Source organism: Rhamphochromis longiceps, linkage group LG3 (genome assembly GCF_057381845.1).
Source record: "Rhamphochromis longiceps isolate RC_006_pf linkage group LG3, R_longiceps_female_GT1.1, whole genome shotgun sequence".
Classification (NCBI taxonomy): domain Eukaryota; kingdom Metazoa; phylum Chordata; class Actinopteri; order Cichliformes; family Cichlidae; genus Rhamphochromis; species Rhamphochromis longiceps.
Genome location: NC_140559.1, coordinates 45,387,722 through 45,407,883, shown reverse-complemented (window position 1 = coordinate 45,407,883; position 20,162 = coordinate 45,387,722). Strand labels below are relative to the sequence as shown.

At 40.8% G+C, this 20,162-nt stretch overlaps 2 protein-coding genes across 3 annotated transcripts; one reads left to right on the top strand and one right to left on the bottom strand.

Annotated features, from left to right (window-relative positions):
- Positions 1-260: 260 nt before the first annotated feature.
- Positions 261-7,470, bottom strand: LOC146674992 (uncharacterized). Of its 2 annotated transcripts, none has more exons than XM_085399616.1 (2): positions 7,116-7,470; positions 261-2,185 (listed from the first exon to the last, which is right to left on the bottom strand). In XM_085399616.1, the coding sequence occupies exon 2, from the start codon at positions 1,798-1,800 to the stop codon at positions 712-714; it is 1,089 nt and encodes a 362-aa protein (XP_085255742.1). In that variant the 5' UTR covers positions 1,801-2,185; positions 7,116-7,470; the 3' UTR covers positions 261-711. The 2 variants fall into 2 exon arrangements, with proteins under 2 accessions (XP_085255742.1, XP_085255752.1); XM_085399626.1 differs by having other exon boundaries at positions 261-2,175.
- Positions 7,471-9,675: 2,205 nt separating this feature from the next.
- Positions 9,676-11,464, top strand: LOC146674991 (uncharacterized). Its single transcript, XM_085402446.1, has 2 exons — positions 9,676-10,012; positions 10,898-11,464. Exons 1-2 carry the CDS (start codon positions 9,699-9,701, stop codon positions 11,166-11,168), a joined length of 585 nt encoding a protein of 194 aa, XP_085258572.1. The 5' UTR covers positions 9,676-9,698; the 3' UTR covers positions 11,169-11,464.
- Positions 11,465-20,162: the final 8,698 nt, after the last annotated feature.

The window sequence follows — 20,162 nt, the reverse complement described above, 5'->3', positions numbered from 1 at the left end:
GGCTGAAAATTGCATATTGTCAGTTTTATTGTTCCCTTAATGGTAATTTAGCAGTTCTGAGGGACTGTTTGAGATGTAATATTTGACATATGACCCTTCTGAATGACATCCACCAAGTTTGAAGCAGAAATAGTATCTCAGTGTGTCAAGGGTTGACAATTTGTTCAAACACAGTAAGAGAGAAATGAGACACTGGCAGACCGACTCAGAGTTTCAAAGACGTGCGCACGGGTGAGAGTCTCTGAGCAGACTAACACACCGAGCACCGTTTACTCGCTTTATTTATAAGGCAAAATGGGTTACATAATACTTCCTCTTTCAACTGAAGAGGGGAGAGCTCAGGCATTGTCTTAGCTATCTAACTTCTGCACACAAACTGAAAAACAACGACACAGCAGTATTCATGCTTATCTGACATCGCAGACACTGAAGTAAAGAATGCATGTATATGTCCTGTCTTTGTCAAACATCTCACACACTTAAGCAAGGAATACATTGTGTTCTTTTCAACAGTAAGCTTTACCGTGTGAAAATATATAAACACTTGATTATAAGGCATACTTGTTTCTACTTGATTATACTTTAATGATTTAACTAAAATAAAAATTCTCTTAACATTCCCTCCTGATGTTAATATATTTCACATGTTTTACTCAATGCATAGTCACTTGTTAGTCACATTTTCAACTTGCACGTCATTCAGTGAAATAATTAAACAACAAGCTTGTCAAGATTGTCATAGAGATTTTCTTCTCTCTCTCCCACACTCAGCATACCATACTGACGATAGGGATCCTCCATAACTGACTGAGCCAAGACATGGTTTCCTAACATACGCTTGAACATGTTTGTCATTATGCTTCTCAGACATGGGATAATACAAGCAATGAAAAGGCAAAATAGTAACATCACACTGAAAAGGGCCAACAGGCCTTTAATCAGTAGAGATTTCCAAGAGCCGCTCAGCAACCAGTCCCAATCTGGTGCCGCCAGGATCATGGAGCAGTTTCGGTTTTGTCCTAATTTCTTCAGACCCTGGGGCGTACCTGTTTGTCCGGTTGCTCCTGTGAAGTTAAAGCACACTGGGTGTTGTATGTCAGGTGGCAAAACAACTGAGAATGATTTCAGTTTTCTATGGCTGACGTTTATATGCACCCAGTAGGCTTCATTGCAGGTGTAGTTTATATTTGGGTACTGGTGGGTGCAGTTTGTTATGTTGTAGATTAAAGACTTTACACTCTGTGGGACTATATATTGTGTAGTGTTGTGGCATGTGTTGCTGTTTTGGTCCTTTATGGATCCACCTATCACCATCACAGGTTTTCCTGGTGTTGAGCAGGTCCCGGTAATGGCTTTGTCATATATGCAGAGTGCTTCAGCCTTGGTTGGGGGTTTTCCATACACTGTGGCATGGAGTGCTGTCGTGGGCATATGTGAGCAGACATAGCAGTTTGCGGCATTGTCTTCTCTGTGCACTCTGTCATGGACATACCGGTACCATGCATTGTTCAGCCACGGGTGGTTGTGTTCTTTGTCTATCTCCTTCAGGTGCGAGTTGTCGTGGGTCCACCTCTTAGGTCGGAGAATAATTGGTACTGTCTTGTGGGTTCCACTGGGCATCAACCAAAAGAGTGTCGTCATCAGGAGGATAGCCATTAGACAGAATATGTAGCACATGAGTAGTTTTCGTTTGATGTCACAAGCGCCCAAGCACAACAGCTTTGGGGCTGGAACTGGTGCTAGCATTGATTCTGAAGCTGGTTCTTCTTCTGGATTTATCAGGTTGTTTTCCTCAGTCATCTTGTTGAGATTTTATTCAGGCGTCCCTGGTGTTATTATTGGTTCTGCTCTTCGGTGGGATAGGTCAGTCTGATCTTCAGGGCGACCAGGCACACCCGAGCTCCCACGTGAGTAGCACTGCCGAGGAAGCACAGGGCGGGAAACCCGTTCAGCCCTGTCCTCCAGCAGGGGTTCACGTAAGAGTCAGGGGAACCGGCGTCTTATTGTGGTGCAAACACTTTCTTCACGTGGGATTGATGAATCCACGAAACTCGTTCGGCTATCTTACACGCTGTGGGTGTGGTAAGTAGCACCTGGAAGGGACCTTCCCACTTTGGAGCACTCCAGTTTTTCCGCTGGAGGACTTTAATCAGAATCCAATCACCGGGGTTCAACCTGCAAGAAACTGAAGAAAAGTCACTCGGCAGTTGATTGCTTAATCTCACTTCTTTATTCTCAAATAGTTTTGTCATCCATTCTGCCATTGTTGTTTCTGCAATAGATTTATTAATTGGCTCACTCATTATGGGGAGTGGAAAATGTCTGCCATGTACGATTTCAAATGGCGTTAGACCACCTGTTCCTTGAGTTATTCTCATCCATAATTTAACCAAGCTTAGACATTCAGGCCAAGGTTTTTTAGTCTCTTCCATACATTTCCTCAACCTTTGTTTAATTGTGCCGTTAGTTCTCTCGACTAATCCTGCACTTTGTGGATGATAAGAACAGTGATGTTTTATGCTGAAGCCTAAAGCTTCAGAAACTTTACTTATTACTTCATTTACAAAATGTGTGCCATTGTCTGATCTTATCAGAGATGGAATACCGTACGTTGGAATAAAATGATTACATAGACATTTTGCTACTGATATTGCATCTGCTTTTTTCACTGGGTATATTTCTGGCCACTTGGAAAATACATCAATTATCACAAGTGCATATTTGGAGGATTGTGATTCATTTAATTCTATGAAATCCATGTGGACAGTGTGAAATGGATGCGGTGGTATAGGGAAATGCCCTCGCTTTGGACGTAGATTTCCCTGTGCGTTGTGTCTTTGGCAAATCATACATGTTCTGATAAACTCTTGTGCTGAACTTTCAAAATTTTTTGTATAGAATTGTTTATTAAGAATATTAATCATCCCTCCTGATGACACATGAGTTTTCCCATGTGTCACTAAAGCAGCAGTTCTATGCAAAGATTTTGGAAGCACTGGTTTGCCATTACACATCATAAGGTTGTCTTTTAATTCTGCTCCATCTTTCACCCAAGATTTTTGTTCACTCAGCGATGCTGTTTTCTGTGCATCTGCTAGTATTTCTAAAGGTATTAGATCTATGGTTTCTGTTGTTAAAACATCAATTTGTTTTTCTGCAGCTGCTTTTGCTGCTTTGTCAGCAAAGTTATTTCCTCTCGTAATTTCTGTGTCATCCTTTTGATGAGCTGCACATTTGCATAGTGCTAATTCTTTTGGCAACGTTATTACTTCTAATAGCTTTTTTAGAAGGTTTGCATGTTGAACTGTGTTGCCTGAGGAAGTTGTCATTCCTCTGTTATGCCATATTTTAGCGAAATGATGAACTGCTGAATAGACATATTGACTGTCTGTGTAAACATTAACACTTTGACCCTTATATAAAGTACATGCTCTGATGACTGCGGTTAGTTCTGCGCTTTGAGCAGAGTTTGAGGAGCTGAGAGCTTTTGCTTCTATCACTTTATCAACAGTTGTGACCGCATAACCCACACAATTTCTACCGTGAATGTCTTTTGACGCTGAGCCGTCCACAAAAACATTACTGAAACTGCTCTGGGGGGAGCTGTATATATCAGTGCGAGGTTTTGTATCTTCCTCTAATTTTTGAATGCAACAGTGTTGTTCTCCGTCCAGAGAAGTCGGCAAAAGTGTACTTGGGTTTAGCTGGCCACACTTCTCTATTTTTATGTGTGATTGTGTAAGTAGAATCCCCACATAAGAAAGTTGTCTTGCATGCGTGAGGAAAGAGAGGTTCGCTTGGAGCAAAATAGAGGTCACTGCATGTGGGACTTTGATGATCAATTTATGTCCTAGAACAATGTCTGCACATTTTTTAACTGCCTCTGCTGCTGCTGCGCATGCCTGAACACAGGTAGGTAATCCAGCAGCTACAGAGTCAAGTTTGCATGAGTAGAAAGCTAATGGACGTTGTTTTTCTCCAAAAGCTTGAGTTAAGACTGCTTTCATATACCCTCCTGCACCATCAACATGGAGAACGAAAGGTTTTCCATAGTCTGGTAATGCTAAGACGGTACATGTCTGCAGTGCTATTTTCAAATCAACGAAAGCTTTTTCTGCTTCTGGAATCCATTGTACTTTGTCTTTTAATGCTAGATCTTTACCATAAATGAGGTTCTGTAGTGGTTGAGCTAGTAATGCGTATTCTGGAATCCAGCATCTACAGAAATTGCACAGTCCTAAAAAACTCATCATTTGTTGTTTAGTTACTGGTTTTGGGGCATTTTGGACTGCTATCTTTCTGCTCTCTAACAGCTGCCTGCCTTGTCCTGTCAATTTGTGGCCAAGGTATGTTACTTCCTGGCTCCACAATTGCAGTTTATGCTGTGACACTTTATGGCCTTGCTCTGCGAGATGTTGCAAAACTGTTAATGTGTTTTCTTTGCACTCATCTTTTGTATGGCCTGTGATCAATATATCATCTACATACAACAAGAACTGCCCTGGGGCAGGGAGCGTACAAGATGACATTGATTTTCTCAAAGCCTCTGCATACAGAGTTGGGCTATTCTGGAATCCCTGAGGCAACCTTGTATAAGTATACTTTTGATTGTCAAAGGTGAATCCGAATAACTTCTGTGAGTCAGGGTGCAGAGGTACAGAGAAGAAGGCATTGGACAAGTCTATTACAGAGAACCACCGTTCTTTTGGTGTTACTTGATTTAGAATTGTGTGTGGATTTGCAACCACTGGAGGTATCTGCTCTGTTACCTCATTTATTGCTCTTAGATCATGAACTAAGCGATATTTTCCTGTATTAGCCTTTTTTACTGGAAAAATTGGTGTATTACACGTGGCTTCATTAGTTTTCACGAGAATACCTGCTTTTTGCATCTCTGCTATGACTGGTCTGATACCTTCTTTTGCCTCTGCACTCAAGGGATATTGTGGTTTTACAGGCCTATATGAGGTTGTAGTTTTCACCACTACTGGATCTGCTCCTTTTATTAGGCCTACATCCGTGGGTCCTTGAGACCATAATGTTTGTGGCAGCTTCTCTAGTTCTGGATGTGCTTCAATTGTTAATACTTGTCATTCATCTTGCTCTGTTGTGGCTAAATGTGTGGCTGGTGTGGCTGTCACCGGCCAACACAGCGTTAGCCTCATGCACCCAGTTCTACGGCCTTTTTGCCAGTCCTCACACTCTATTTTGTCATATCTGTCCATTTCTACATTTCTCAGCACTGTGCCTAACTCAGACCAAGGCGTTTGGTCGTTGCGTGCAACAGATACATGAGGGTTGCATATCTTATTTAAGCGCTGCACTGCATCTGTCTGTAATACTGAGCATACTGCATTACCACTCTGTGTCACATACAGGTGTTGTAGGACTAGTTTTTGCGGTCCTAGTCTGTGCACTTGTTGATCATAAATTTTGTCTGGACCTGGGACATATTTATACCACAAGGTGTTGTGATATTTTGCTGGGTCCTGTCTATGTGAGTGCTCAGGTAAGTACATATTAGCTTTGGCCTCTAATGGTTCAAGTTTTGGTAAATCTAAGGCCCAGTAATAATTTGGCTCACCTAAACCTTCACAAACAAAAATATCTTCAGTTTGGCTCTGACTTTCAGAGAGTAGGAGTCTGGCTTTCATGCCACTTTCTTCAGGAAAAACTCCTATTTTTAATTTTGTTAAAGCATCTCTTCCTAACAAATTTAGTGGACAAGATGGATCATAGATGCACTGATTTTTGCAGGCACGGCCACTATCTCTATGTGACATAAAAAGGGGGTCGGTTAGATGCTGTTTTGTCACATGTCCTGAGGCTGATTTCACGATTAAGGTATCTTTTGAAGAGGTTAAATTTGGGACTTCTACTGTTAGGACAGTTTTACAAGCACCTGTGTCGCAAAGGAATTTTATTGGGACCCCGTTAACGTGCACTATAACGGTGGGCTTTGCTTCTGAGCCTAACAGCAGTTGTTCAATGTTGTAAACTTCCCCTTCACTTGTTTCACTTCCCTTTTCTTGTGCTAGTCATTCATCACGGCGTCTGCGCCTGTCATCTCCACCTTCCTGTTCTTGGCTTACATTTCTACAGTTTCGAGCAAAGTGCCCGATTTTACCACAATTATAACATCTCATATCTCTTCTATCTCTTCTTTGTCCTGCTTTTTGCTTTCCCCTACTTTGCTTAAAACCTGCCGTGTGTTGCTGTCCTGAGAAGGCTATAAAGCCTGTCTCTGGATCAATCATGAAAACTCCTTCTGTTTTTTCTTTTTGTTTCCTGCTTTTGGGCACGTTTAGCAATGCGTTTATCGTTTTCTACCATCCACGCCTTGAAAAGGTGCCATTCTGCTAAGCGTTTTGCTTTTTTCTTTTGGCTCTTTTCCTCAAATAATTCTTTTTGTAAAGCAGCCTTTAAAGCAGTTATTGATTCTTGATTGCATTTGCCTTGCCAGGCTGGGCAATAAATTTTATGTGGATTTCTCCACCTATTTGCACTGACTCTTCCTGCATTTGGACAGTTTTTTTCCAACCATCCTTCATCTGCTGTTAATTTTACTTTAGTTTTAGAGTTACCCATTTTGAACTAATTACGTCAGAACTGTGACACCTTCTTTGGCATGAAAAAGTGAGAATGGGTTTTCGATAACAGCCTTCTACTCTCCCACTAATTGAGAGAGCGGTTATCAATTTTACGTGATGAAGCACAACCCTTTTTTCCACCTTTACCAATACGTGAGTGTACACAGGAAAACAGTTTGAGAAGTGGTTCGACCGCGTATTGGGTCGTAAAAACAACTCACTCCTCACAAACAAAGCGCGTTTCTATGATTTTTATTGAGATTTTCCGTAGGCCTATTTATTTGTGTAACACCTTCACCTTCAGCCACTCTTCTTGAGTGACCGGAAACCTGTTCCGTTGCAGCCACTCCCAGAGCGACCGGAACTTTTAATAGCGATTTTTCTAGAATTTCGCTCTTGCCTGTCGTCTTCTTAGTCCCGCATGGACACTGAGATCTGTCGGCGTACCTAGGTTTACACACTACTTAAAGGAAAATCTCAATATCAACGTATTTTAGCGCTTGGTGGAATGCGTGTCATATTCACCTCTACTGTGGCGCTGCGTTTTAAGATCCGGTGCTCATCGGGTCCTGGAGCCGTGAAGGCCGAACGCTGACCGGAGATCGAATTCACGTTCCCGGGTTTTTCGTTTTACTGATCAGATTTCTTCCAGCGCAGGCGTCACGACGTCAGGATCCGATGGAGACCGTCTGTGGAAAACTAGACGTTAAAATAACAGTCAGTTCTCCGGCTACGAAGGACCAATTAAATGTCAAGGGTTGACAATTTGTTCAAACACAGTAAGAGAGAAATGAGACACTGGCAGACCGACTCAGAGTTTCAAAGACGTGCGCACGGGTGAGAGTCTCTGAGCAGACTAACACACCGAGCACCGTTTACTCGCTTTATTTATAAGGCAAAATGGGTTACATAATACTTCCTCTTTCAACTGAAGAGGGGAGAGCTCAGGCATTGTCTTAGCTATCTAACTTCTGCACACAAACTGAAAAACAACGACACAGCAGTATTCATGCTTATCTGACATCGCAGACACTGAAGTAAAGAATGCATGTATATGTCCTGTCTTTGTCAAACATCTCACACACTTAAGCAAGGAATACATTGTGTTCTTTTCAACAGTAAGCTTTACCGTGTGAAAATATATAAACACTTGATTATAAGGCATACTTGTTTCTACTTGATTATACTTTAATGATTTAACTAAAATAAAAATTCTCTTAACACAGTGACAAGTTATAGTCCACAATCACTTTTTGGCAGGTCGAAAATGGCATGTTATGGGTATTAATGGTCCTTTAATAGTTATTCAACAGTCCTTAGAGACTGTTTGAGATATAATGTGTCACATGTAACCCTTTTGGATGATACCCAACAAGTTTGATGCAGAAATAGTATTTCATTAACTAGATATAGGCCACAATCACTTTTTGGCAGGTTGAAAATGAGATATTATCGGTATTAATGTTATTTTAAAAGTTTTTCAGCAGTTCTTGGAGAGTGTTTGAGATATAATATGTCACATAGGACCCTTCTGAATGACATCCACCAAGTTTGAAGCAGAAACATTGCTTCAGTGACAGGATATAGGCCACAATCACTTTTTGGCAGGCTGAAAATGGCATATTATCAATGTTAATGTTCCTTTACAGGTTATCCAGCAGTTCTAAGGGACTGTTTGAGATGTAATATTTGGCATAGGACCCTTCTGAATGACATCCGCCAAGTTTGAAGCAGAAATATTGTTTCAGTGACAAGTTATAGGCCACAATCACTTTTTGGTAGCGCTAAAATGCCATGTTCTCAGTCGTTATTCTGAACAAACAAGAAAGAGTAATGGTGATACTGGCACAAATGGTCTTTATTGTTTTAACTACTATTCGACAGTCTTATAACAAATATGAACAACGAGAGTAGACATACTAAACCTGTAGGCATTAATTATTCCATCGTGATGCGTGTAGTCATTCGTGACTGCGCTACACACCGAAAGCAACGTTCTGAAAAGCGTCATAATTCAGTTACAAGAAACGTTGAAGTTTCATATATGCATACCTTTGCCTAATAACAAAGGCATAAATGTGTTTGTTTGCCCCCCCGCCCGTTATATCAGTTGTACGGAAGTAGCTGGCAACGCAAGTAATCCGGGCGCTACAGCTTTAAGCAGCTGCGCGCGCTCCCGCGGACGGCAATCAGTTTCTGGCAGACAATCACTTTTTGGCACAACACCGGGCGGTCCTGTCAGCGTTCTCTCAAAAACTGGCCCTGTTCGGGACAAAGCTGAAAGCAGCGTCTTATATGCTCTGAAAGACCCCACATAGAACAAGAAAGCTAAGCAGCATGGTTGCTGCTATGAACTTTTCCGCGGGCAGGTCTTCTTAGTTACCAAAGCCATTGATGACGTCTGTTCATCTACTCCTGAACAACCTGACAGAGTGAGTCAGGCCGCGTGACTACCGCAGCTCCCGCACCGCGACTCAACAGGGCCATTTTCTAGAAATGTCTGAGCACACCTGCTTTCACGTGGTTCCTAAAATGCCCCCAATTAAACGGTCAGGTCACTGGTACCGGGACATTCCGGTCAAATTACCCGGAACGCAGATAGCGACTCAGAACGTAAAAGGATAAAAGGGCGCGGTTTCCCGCCGCCTTGACTGGAAGACGGGTTGAAAACTTAAATTAACGTGCACAAACACGCTGCGAAAAGTGAGCCACCATGACAAACGCTTTCTTCAGAACATGTTATAAAAGAACGGTGTGGATAAAGACAGCTAATGTAAGAATTGGTCACTTACCTGAAAACGTTACCAAGTCTGCAGTGGATGTGTGTCTGTCTCGTTCAACGTGCAGAAAATCTCCCATGAGGCCATGCTCCTCGCGTGCGGTACATGCCAAAGGTCATTACGGTGTGTTCACACCGAACGCGATGGACGCGAATAAAACGCCCCAAACGCCCCTAATTTGACGCGTGTACATTCGCGTCTCAACGCGTGTCCAAGAAAAATCCATCGCGCGTCAAAATATCATATTTTGACGCGCGTGAACCGGAAATGTGGGAGGAATGTGGGAGGAATGTGGGAGGGAGTTGTGCCAGACCGGTATCTTTGCAAGATGGCAGCTATCGAGCTAGCGCTTGAAGAGAGAGTCTCCCTTCTCTATGTACTGTGGAGAGCAGAGCAGCAGCGTAAAAGACGTCCTCGCCGTACCTGGGTCCATCAGGTCCTCCAGAGGCATGAGCAGTTTGGTGAGTTTCACCACTTGCTCCAGGAGCTGCGCCTGGATGACGGCCGATTCCAGCGCTATCACCGTCATTCACTCGGCCAGTTTGAGGACCTGCTTTCCCTCGTCGGTCCCAGCATCGCCCGCCTAGACACCAACTACAGGCGCTCAATCCCACCTGCAGAGCGCCTGTCCGTCTGCCTGAGGTTAGTAAAACTATTTAATACGGTAGTCCTTTATTGATATCTGTGCTAATATGCTAATCCATCCAGTTATACACTGCTAACATGGATGTGCTATGCTAACAGTGAATGCTGTCGGTGTTTACTGAAAGCAAACTGTGGTACAGAGACGACTCTTTATAATATTTCTAGTGATACTCAGAAGGTCTCATCAAGTCCCGATTTAATTCGATTTATGCTGTTATCAGTGTTTGCATGATAGCATGGCTGTGGTGTCCTATCAATGTATGCGCTCGGTGTTTGCTGATATCAAACTGTAGCATTAGGACCACTGAGTTAACCTTGTAGTGATACTCACTCCTTTTTATTTAGACCTGGTTTAATTCTGGGATAGTTGAATATTTGTATATAATCCCTGCAGCTGTCAGACTCTATAGCAGGGGTCACAGCCTTTATTAAAACAGAGTTAGATAAAACTGAACAGTTTGGTTCATCTTTAGTTACATGGTTCTATCTTGATAAGCTGTCTTATCACAGATTAATTTTTCAAAAATATTAATGATTTAAGCAAGGAAAGGGCTACATGTCAACATACAACTCTTTATTTCTATTAATGTCTCACTTCATTCCTACCTGATTGACATGTTTAGGAATTATGAGTGATTGGCTCACTGTAGTTGTGAAAGTTGCTACCAATCAAATTATGATATGTTAAAGTTAAAACAAAACACAACTGTTTTAGATATTATCTAATATACATTTTGTAATTATCCTTATAATTACAAAATGTTTTATGTAAGATTTAAGTTTTGTGATTTATATCTGACATCACAAAAGTATTTTGGAATTTGAATAATGTATTTTGTAACTGCAGTACACATAATACTGATTTTGAACAATTTTGTCCAGGTTCCTTGTCACCGGGGACTCCTTCAGGACCATCGCGTTCAGTTTCAGAGTCGGTGTGTTCACGGTGAGCCAGATCACCCCCCAGGCAGCGACGTCCATCTGGGACTGTCTAGTGGACGACTTCATGGCTGTGCCTTCACCTGGAGACTGGCGGTCCATCACAGAGGGATTCCAGGAGCGCTGGAACTTTCCTCTGTGCTGTGCAGCTCTGGATGGGAAGCACATCCAGACAAAGGCACCCCATATATCATATAGGAGACACACACATTGATATACACTAAATATTCATTTCATTTCTTTTTTGTGGTGCCCAAATTGATGCACCTGCTTGATTTTGTTTAAACAATTATTGCACACTTTCTGTAAATCCAGTAAACTTCTTTTCACTTCTCAAATATCACTGTGTGTGTCTCCTGTATGATATTTAACTGACATTTTTTATTGTAACAACCAACGATTTATACAGGAAAATAATGTCTATTAACAAGGTTGCCCAAACTTCTGCATCCCACTGTATCAGTATATTTTGTCATTAGTATAATATGAAATAAATTCTACATGTGTCAAGTTGTGTGCCAACATTTGCTGTGTAGTAGAACTGAGACATTAGTCATTATAAACATTTATTTGAAATAATATTAAAAGTCTCAAACAGAAACATTAAACATAAATATATAAAATATAAGAATTTACAGAGAGACAGGAATAAAAAGGACCAGCTGCTCTCCAGAGCAGGAACAAGGCTGAGGAGGAAATGCTCCATTGGAGACTGGTGTGGCCTCTTCAGGGACTCCAGGATGGCCAGCTCCACCGCCGATGGACCGTCCTGGGACCCGTCCCTCATCTGCCTCGGAGCCGTCCTCCTCTGTGGGCCTGTAAAACAGCACAAAACACAAAGAAATGAGAAGGCTGCTACTAGATTTTAATTTCAACATTGAGAAAAAAAAAAAAAACAATAACAGGATATAATCAGATTGGTTGTAGATATTTAGTAAAGGTGATCACAAGGGAATCCCACCGACTAAAAAGGTATCAGTGCTTGCTGTACATATCTGTGGGTGCAGCAGCAGGAGCTCAGGGACTGGGGATGCTCTGCTGCAGAATCAGTTCGTTCTATCAATACAGTATTAAATGTTAACAGGTTGGATATAATAATCGTAGAGTAGACAGTGGTCCCTCATTTATTGCAGGGGTTCTCAGAATAACTAGCCCCTGGTCACAGTTCTCACAATTGATTCTCAAAGTGCAAACCTTTGTAGATTGCAAAACGTAAAAGTATTATTATGCCACGGTTTGTCTTCATCTAAAGTTAAAGACAATGATAAGTATGAATACCAGTGTCTCAGTTATTATGAGTACATTCTATGAGATATATTGAGTAGATTTAAATAATGCACCCTGTGTTTCAAATACAGAATTTTTTCTTTTAAATAAACTTGAACAAAAGAGCTCAGTTCAACTCAAAAACTGGTGTTGAAAATTTAAGCATTCTTTTCAGTATTTTCAACTCAAGATAACACTTTTGTGATTTTCAAAGATTTAATCAAGGTCATCTAACTTAGAATTATAATGATATTTACTAAGCCCCTGAATAATTTTTTAGGGTGTAACCAGGGTGTAGCCCATCTCTTGCCCTATGATAGCTGGGATAGTCTCCAGCTCTCCTGCCAACCCTCGTTTACACATGCCTGTAAATACATGTAAAGCTTTTAATTATGCATATAGACTACGTTGAAACCAGGTGGAATAGCTGCAGCAGTCAAGTCCTGCAAATTAGACCACAACATCATGTTTCTGATTCACACACACACACACACACACACACACACACACACACACACACACACACACACACACACACACACACACGCACACTGTACATTATATTAGTATAGGCTGGGTTTTAGTCTTTGCAAAAAAGCTTAGAAAGGGTCAGTTAAGGTTTTGTCCATTATCACTGTTGCAGTGGTGCAGGTGGAGAACGGGAGGCTAAGAGGAGATAGAGATAAACACAACGTGTCTGACAGAAAGATGGAGGGAAGGGTTGGGGGAGGTATGGGGTTCCTGAGATGGATTGATATCACTCGTACGCTGCTCGCCCCAGCGTCCACGGGCATGACACAAAACAAAGTATAATGGGTTGGAGCAGACCATGTGTGACTGGGTAGAGAGAAGACAAGGGGAAGGGGCAATGGTGGATGGAGAAAATAGCTATAACTCAGGAGGAGATAAGAGGGCATGTGGGAAAAGACAAGGCAGACTCTTTGTATATTGTACTCTCTCTGATAGCATCAGTTGATTTTATTAGAAGACTTCTGCTAATATCTATTCTGTCACCTTAATTTACATTCCTCATCGCATTGGCAACATGGCAGCAGAGCTAATGAATTCAACTGCGAATGAAAGAGTGAGAGGCAGGGAGGAATGAGGGAGAGAGGGAGAGAGTCATTCTGTGAGAAGAGCATATCGCATACCGAAGCAACTCCTCCAGCCGCTGACTTGGAAATGAGTCACAGTACTCTGCTCGACTAATAAAATCTACAGTGTTATACTGTTTCTCCTTGTTTAACACCAAGGCAGAATGTGTTGGGTCATAGCAATGAGGTGGTAAAGATGTTTTGAATATACTTCACTTAGTGGAGCTCTCAGGGTTTGATTCCCTTAAGCACCAGCAGAGGGGGGTAATGATACATAAAAGAGGCTGGAAGGAGGGTGCTTTAGAGGCGTCTCATTCCAGGAAGACCTGATGGCAAAGCATTTTTGGAATTAAGCAAAAAATAAACATGTGCCCTTTGTGTTCTTCAAGCGCTTGCACTTTTGACTTTTACGGTTGCATTTAGGGTTTATTAGACTTGTTTGTTTTGCTTGTGTTAGCTGCTCCTTTGACTTTAAGCACCAGCAAGAGGGTTTATTAGTCACTAAGCAAGCAAGATACCAAGGGAAGGAGGAGATTTTTCCCAACTTAAAGCTTTTCAGAGGTGAGGTGGAGTTCAGATAATCCAGTGTAAAAAAAAAGAAAGAAAAAAGACACGCCTCTTCATACACGTTGTACAAGCAGACCCATATGCAGACTTTCCTTTCGGTATCTGTGCGGCATGTTTGTGTGTAAAGGTGTGTGTGCCGAGGGGGTTTCGTAGTGTATTTGCAAAGCGACTAGAGTGCATAACGCCAACAAGACACGAGACAGCTTCAAGCAAAGCAGTGCTGACATGCATGATTATGTGCTGCTTAACGCTGCATCCATAAACAAATCAACACTGAACTGGAGACATTTCAGCCCCAACATCTGTGCAACACTGCAGATATTTGCAAGTATTCTCCATGTAGTTTAAATGTTACCCCTGAAATATGCATACTCACACTGTATAGAATTGCCTCTTACTCCTCACTATGCTAATATTGGGTGTACTATGGCGTCTGGCAGTGGGAGACTCACGTCCCACAAATGCACGATTGGACTGGATGAGCTTTGTGTCATTTAAGCCTTTTTTGAGTGGAATTTTGCAGCAAGGAGAGTGATCGAATGGGCTGCTTAAGGACGTAAGGTAGCTCTGTGTATGCTGTGCACTAATGCATACATGCCAAAGTAACACGCAATCCATTCTTGGTCCTATGACCTCAAAATTGTGAATAACGCTGTAGCAGATCAAAACCTCTTTCCTTTTAATATTGGTCTGCAGTTTTATAATAATCTCTTTGTTCAATGACAGTACAAGTCGAGCATTTTCAAGATTTTTCTTTTTGTTCGCACTGACGGTACCTCTCAGTACCAAACACATTCATTCTTCCTGAACGCGTCACAATTTAACCATGTAATTTCCACAAAAGTCTCATTATTTTCTTTTTTACACTACAGTTTCCAGCAGACATTAGGGGCTATTTTCAGAAGCATATTAATACAGATTTGTTGCTAAAGAGTATTTATGGCAGTGAAACAATGTGGGTGGCAGTGACTCAAAACAATGCAAATTATCATGTCATGCTTTAGATGGTGCCTTTATAATACTATGTGTCCAAGTTTCTTTGGATTGTATCAGGTTCTAGATAGTTGAGTCAGTGTTTGAGTTTTGCATAAAGTTTTTCATGAAATGTAAAAAAATACTTAGCGTAAAAACTCTGCTTCTATTTGTAAAATCTCATTAAAAAGAAACTTTAAAAAATGATTGCTTCCTCTCTTCCACAAAAGCTGTTTGTGGGCAAGAAGGCAAACTTTATTCAAAATTGGAGACGGTAAACTTAACAATAGTCATCATTTTTTATTGTATTGTGATGAATAAAGTAAAACATACAATTATGATGTTTTTCTTTTGCCAGCCTTTGTATTCTTGGACTGTAGTTAAGGAACTACTCAGAAACTCATTGTTGCAATATAAATTGTAGCTTTTGGAGCTAACAACATACAATTTATCCACAATGACAATGATGCATGGGACATGAAAGGGACATTCACTTAGAACACACTTGTGAAATATCTGCTGTCTGCATGGCAGTATGAAAGGTACACAGAAAGGTACACAGTACAATACATAGAAGAGGCAGCCAGTCATATAGTAACAGCTTCAGCACTGCTGTTTGCTGCATGGGTGTAGTACAATGAATCAGGAATCAATTAGCTCTAATCAAGTATATGCCACACTGTCACTGCATGTAGTCGTACTTTTAATGTAATAAAGCAAAATATCAGAAACAAGCCCAGGCTATCCATCAAACCCTGCAGGCATATTATATAATAGCTGTTAATTGTTCCACTTTCTTCCTGTACCTCAGCCAAGTGGAAGAGAGAGAGAGTCACAAAGAGAAATCCGTAACTTGTTTGTCACTGTACTATTTTTGAACTAGTAAAACAAACACAGTGCTGACAACCGAACCCTGCATAAACAGCCAGCCTCCTGCAGAAAAGAAGAGAAAAGACAAATATTTCCTTTCTGAGATGGCATATTTCCATAAATAAAGCTATTGTAGCTCTGTGGCCTGGGCTGACTTCATTCTAATGCTTCATATCAAGTGGACAGTCTGGGTTGACTTTTGTAAATGTTGGGCAGATGAAATAAACATTCACATGACTACAATTTTGATAACACAACTTCTTGATTTAGCTGAAATAACTCTTTATAATCTTTAAATCCAAATTCCCTCAACATAGAAGCTGCAAAGTCTCATTTCAGCCAGTCCACCCAAAAGCCAAAAGAGGCAACCTGTAGGCCGAACGCCAGTTGGTTAAAATGTTGGTGTTCATCTTTAAAAAGGTACCAGAAAGAATAACCAATGTCAGCCATAGAGAGTTTGCTACAGCAAAGTTTCTTGTACACTATATAGAGAAAAGTACTGGACCATATCTCTTTTGATTCAGCTGTTTTCAGTCCTATTGGCACAGTGGTATAAAATCAAGCACCTAGCAATGCAATGCAGTCTGCCTTTACAAGCAGTTGTAAAAGAATAGCTAAAGTTGTGGTTGGTGGACCCTATTTTGTAAAACTACAAATCAATGTTTGCTGGTGGGGGGAGGGGGGACTTTAATTCCTTAGGGATGCTTCATTCTGTTACACCTGAAGAAGAAAACAGGAATTTAATTTAAAATTGAAATGAAGGATCTCGAGTTGACTCGAGCTATCTAAGCTATGTGAAAATGATAATAAAAGTTAAACAATAATTTAAATTTATGAAACAAAGTTCTTCTACATGAACCATACTGGAGCGAAATGATCTCCATCTGCAACAATAAATAAACTGGACTGTTTTTCAGATGACGGAAAATAAATGAAACCATTACTTTAAATAAAAATGTAACTAGGATCCATATGAATGTGTGAGATGAAAACAAAACAGGATATTACCTAGAACGAACATTCAATAAACAAGCTTCCATTTTAAGTGCAAATAACAAAAGCAAAACCGCAGGAAGACTAATTGTTATGTTGTATTTTGAAAGAAACCCCACGCTGATCACAGTCTTTATCATCGTCATCAAACCTCTGCTTCCTGGCTGCCTCCCTTCTCCAGCCCACAAGGGAATTCACATCATTACTAGATGTCTTACCTTTATCCTAAGCACATTTATTTTTTTTCTGTTTTTATGCAATCTACCTGTCACTGTAGCATGGGCTATTTTCCTGATGTCATCCCATCGTACCTGTCAGCAGACGTTATGCATTGCAGGAGACTGATGAGCCCACAAACATAAGTTCTTCTCTAACATGAAGAAGCTTAGCTGGCTACAAATTAAGAAAAGTAATTTTAATTCACCCCAAATATACTAAGGCTGACCTTGCAGTTTGCTGGGCCATCTAGTGGTTGTGCGGACTGTGTGCATCTGCACATTCCCCATATTGTTTTGCAGACATGTGATTAACCACAAGATGTTAGCTTGTCTGCCATTTTGGATGCGTGGCAGTATAAGAACAGGTGAATGGGACCACATGGGCCTAGAGAAACGTCAGTGACCACCCACCAAGATGCCGTTCCTGAGGTACGAATTTCAGACTGGCTGCTCGAGGTTGATGGCAGATTGCTTTGGCCACTAGCACGTTGTGTGCTTGTAGTTTGAAAGCAGCTCACTTACATGTCTACGCCATGCAGTTAGTCTCCGAGGTGTAGTGAAACTGTGAAAAGTGCGGCACAAATGGAAAAAGGTTTGCCTTCAATGCAAAATTTCCATCTTTTGAACCATGTGGTTGAAGCGCTAAGGCACAACTTTTACTCTGCAGGTGAACCTTCTCCATTTCTAGTTTGTGCCACACTTTTTCAAGTTCTTTAGTGGTTAGTATTGATTTGTATTTGCAGAGGAATGTGAAAACCTACAGGCAGACATGGCAATCTGCTAGCAACAAAAGTAATCACTGGTAACTTTTTGGTGTCCCAGCAACAAGGGCTTGTATCGTGTCTTGAACAGTGTGCAAATTGCGTCACGTGAGGAATGACAAAAGCAAGAAATAACTCAGTTTCACTGCTAACCAAAGCTCTGTCATCTTGCCTTGTGAATGACTGGTTGTTGTTGCACACACGATTATGCTAGCAAATGATACTGTCCAGGCTTCAGGCATCGCTCTCACATACTCTACGGGGCTTATAAACCATAGTTTCTCTAAATATTCATAACATAGGCAGAAAATACAAACTTCACCCAAAGCATGGAGACAACTTTAGAGCAAATACATTATATTGAACAAAAAAAAAAAGAGAAAAAGAAAAAAGAGATAACAAATCTTGCAAATCCTCTGGGAAATGAATCAGACCTGTGATGTATGTTACAGAGTTGATGATTCTGCGATTAGCGTAGCAGGCGCGTGTTACATGATAAAGATACTAGCAATGAGTTAATTAGGATTAGCATAGTACACCTTGATCATGTAGGAGTGTTGTTTTCATTTCTCCTGTATGGGGTGGGGGGAGAGAGCTGAGTACGCTGGTGTGTAGCCGTAGGATATGAGGTAATTAACTTATCTAACAGAGACATATTCTTGAGGTGCCTCTTCCAGAGAAAATTGGCTTAGACATTCTTTTCACGCCCCATATAGGCAACTGGAGCAGTTTGAAATAATACCACTGTAATGGGGACAATATAAGTGAATGACTAAAATAGACACTCATTAAGTAGTAATATCTCTGCAATGATATAATGCAATCAGAAGAAATCGGATGGGCCGTTGCCTGAAAATGCATTATAAAAGATGTGAAATATATTTGGATCAATTAAGCCATTTTTTAAGTAAAGAATTGAGCAGAAGCAAAAAAAAGAAAGAAAGAAAGAAAAAAAATGATCAAATAGTGTTGACAGCAAAAGGCATTTAAGTTAATTTGCTTGCTATGCTACACTGGTTGCAGTTCTGCATCAAATTCACGTCAGTGCTCTCCACAACTACTGTGGGAGGTTGTAAATAGTGAACCCGGTCCACGGGGGGGGGGGGAGGTACCGGAGTATGATGAATGTATTGGCACAGCCGACTCTGTGTTGCTCTTGTTCTCTCCAGTCATTTGGAACATCAAGCGCTTGCCGGTGTTCCCTGTGACTTTGCTCCAGTGGATGTAGGTGTATGCCGCCGGCAAGTTGCAGCCACCTAAGGAATTCCCAACAGAAGGGCCAGACTATGGTGGCTCAGATTCCCCTTAGATTTGTCTTTTCTCTGTTTCTTTTGAGTCTTGATGAAAACTACCACATAAAGATTTGTTAAGCACCAAAGCCTCCCAAAAATATGTCAGGTATTTCTGTTCGGTCTCCTGAATGCCCCAGAAAATCTCACAGACATAAGACCGGCAACAGAATTTTGTTTTCTCTAAGCATCCTTGAACAAGATAGCAAACTTGCATTCCCGGGCCATCAGCTAAACTCACAACAACCAGCAACTACACTAAGTGCGATTTTTGCAGCTCTTTGCTTAGATGACTCACTTGATATATTTTATGAACACTCCATTTTAAGAGGAAAATATTTTTGCTACCTTTATCTGATATCTGTTGTTACTTGTTTTGTTGTACATTAAAGCTACAGTCCGGGTTTTTTCTTTTGAGTTAATTAAAAAGAATTGAGTCTTGTAAATATGTAGTGATTAGTGTATAAATACAGTATATCTTTAAGCAAAATAATATACTCTCATAAATTTGGAATCAGTGCATTAAAAACATATAGGAACAGGTGCTGTTTTGCAGAAGCTGCCAGGTTGCACTGCTATCTTGAATATAGTGGCTGAGATCGACATTACTGGTCTGCTTAATCATGTTCTATGTATGCGGCTGGAGATATATATATAATAGACCAAAGGTGGAGGAGACTCGTAACTGTTGGTTTCCATGGATTTTAATTACATTTTTAATTGGTGTCTGCACCTTCAGACTCAAGATGTGATGGATCTTGCCTATGTTTTATTATCTGAGAAGGCATCCCCGTCACCCAAGAAGCAAAAGCATGAAGGGAAGAGACAAAATTGCACCAGTTTGGGAAAAATGTTATCCTATTCTTCCTTACCTCAATCCTCATCTCTTCAACTAAAGTCAGTGTTCTAACACACAATAATGTGCATAAATCTGTATTTATTCCCGATGTTGTTGCAACTACTTATTGTCAGCAGACTAGACATGTGACCCTGCCATTTCATGAAAGCTAACAAAAGTCGGGTAAACAACAAAAACAACTGGCTATAAGCTAATGTTATGCCAGCTAATGTTAGTCTTGAGTGTCCTAACTATCACTCTTTCCTTCTGATAAACAGTTTGATTACATTCTTGAATCATATGAAAGTTTTTTCAGTAAGTGTCAGAATCCAGCATCAAA

Coding starts and splice junctions, on each gene's coding strand:
- LOC146674992 (XM_085399616.1), bottom strand. CDS start 1,800: ATGACTGAGGAAAACAACCTGATAAATCCAGAAGAAGAACCAGCTTCA.
- LOC146674991 (XM_085402446.1), top strand. CDS start 9,699: ATGGCAGCTATCGAGCTAGCGCTTGAAGAGAGAGTCTCCCTTCTCTAT. Junction 10,013..10,897: donor CGCCTGTCCGTCTGCCTGAG/GTTAGTAAAACT, acceptor AATTTTGTCCAG/GTTCCTTGTCACCGGGGACT.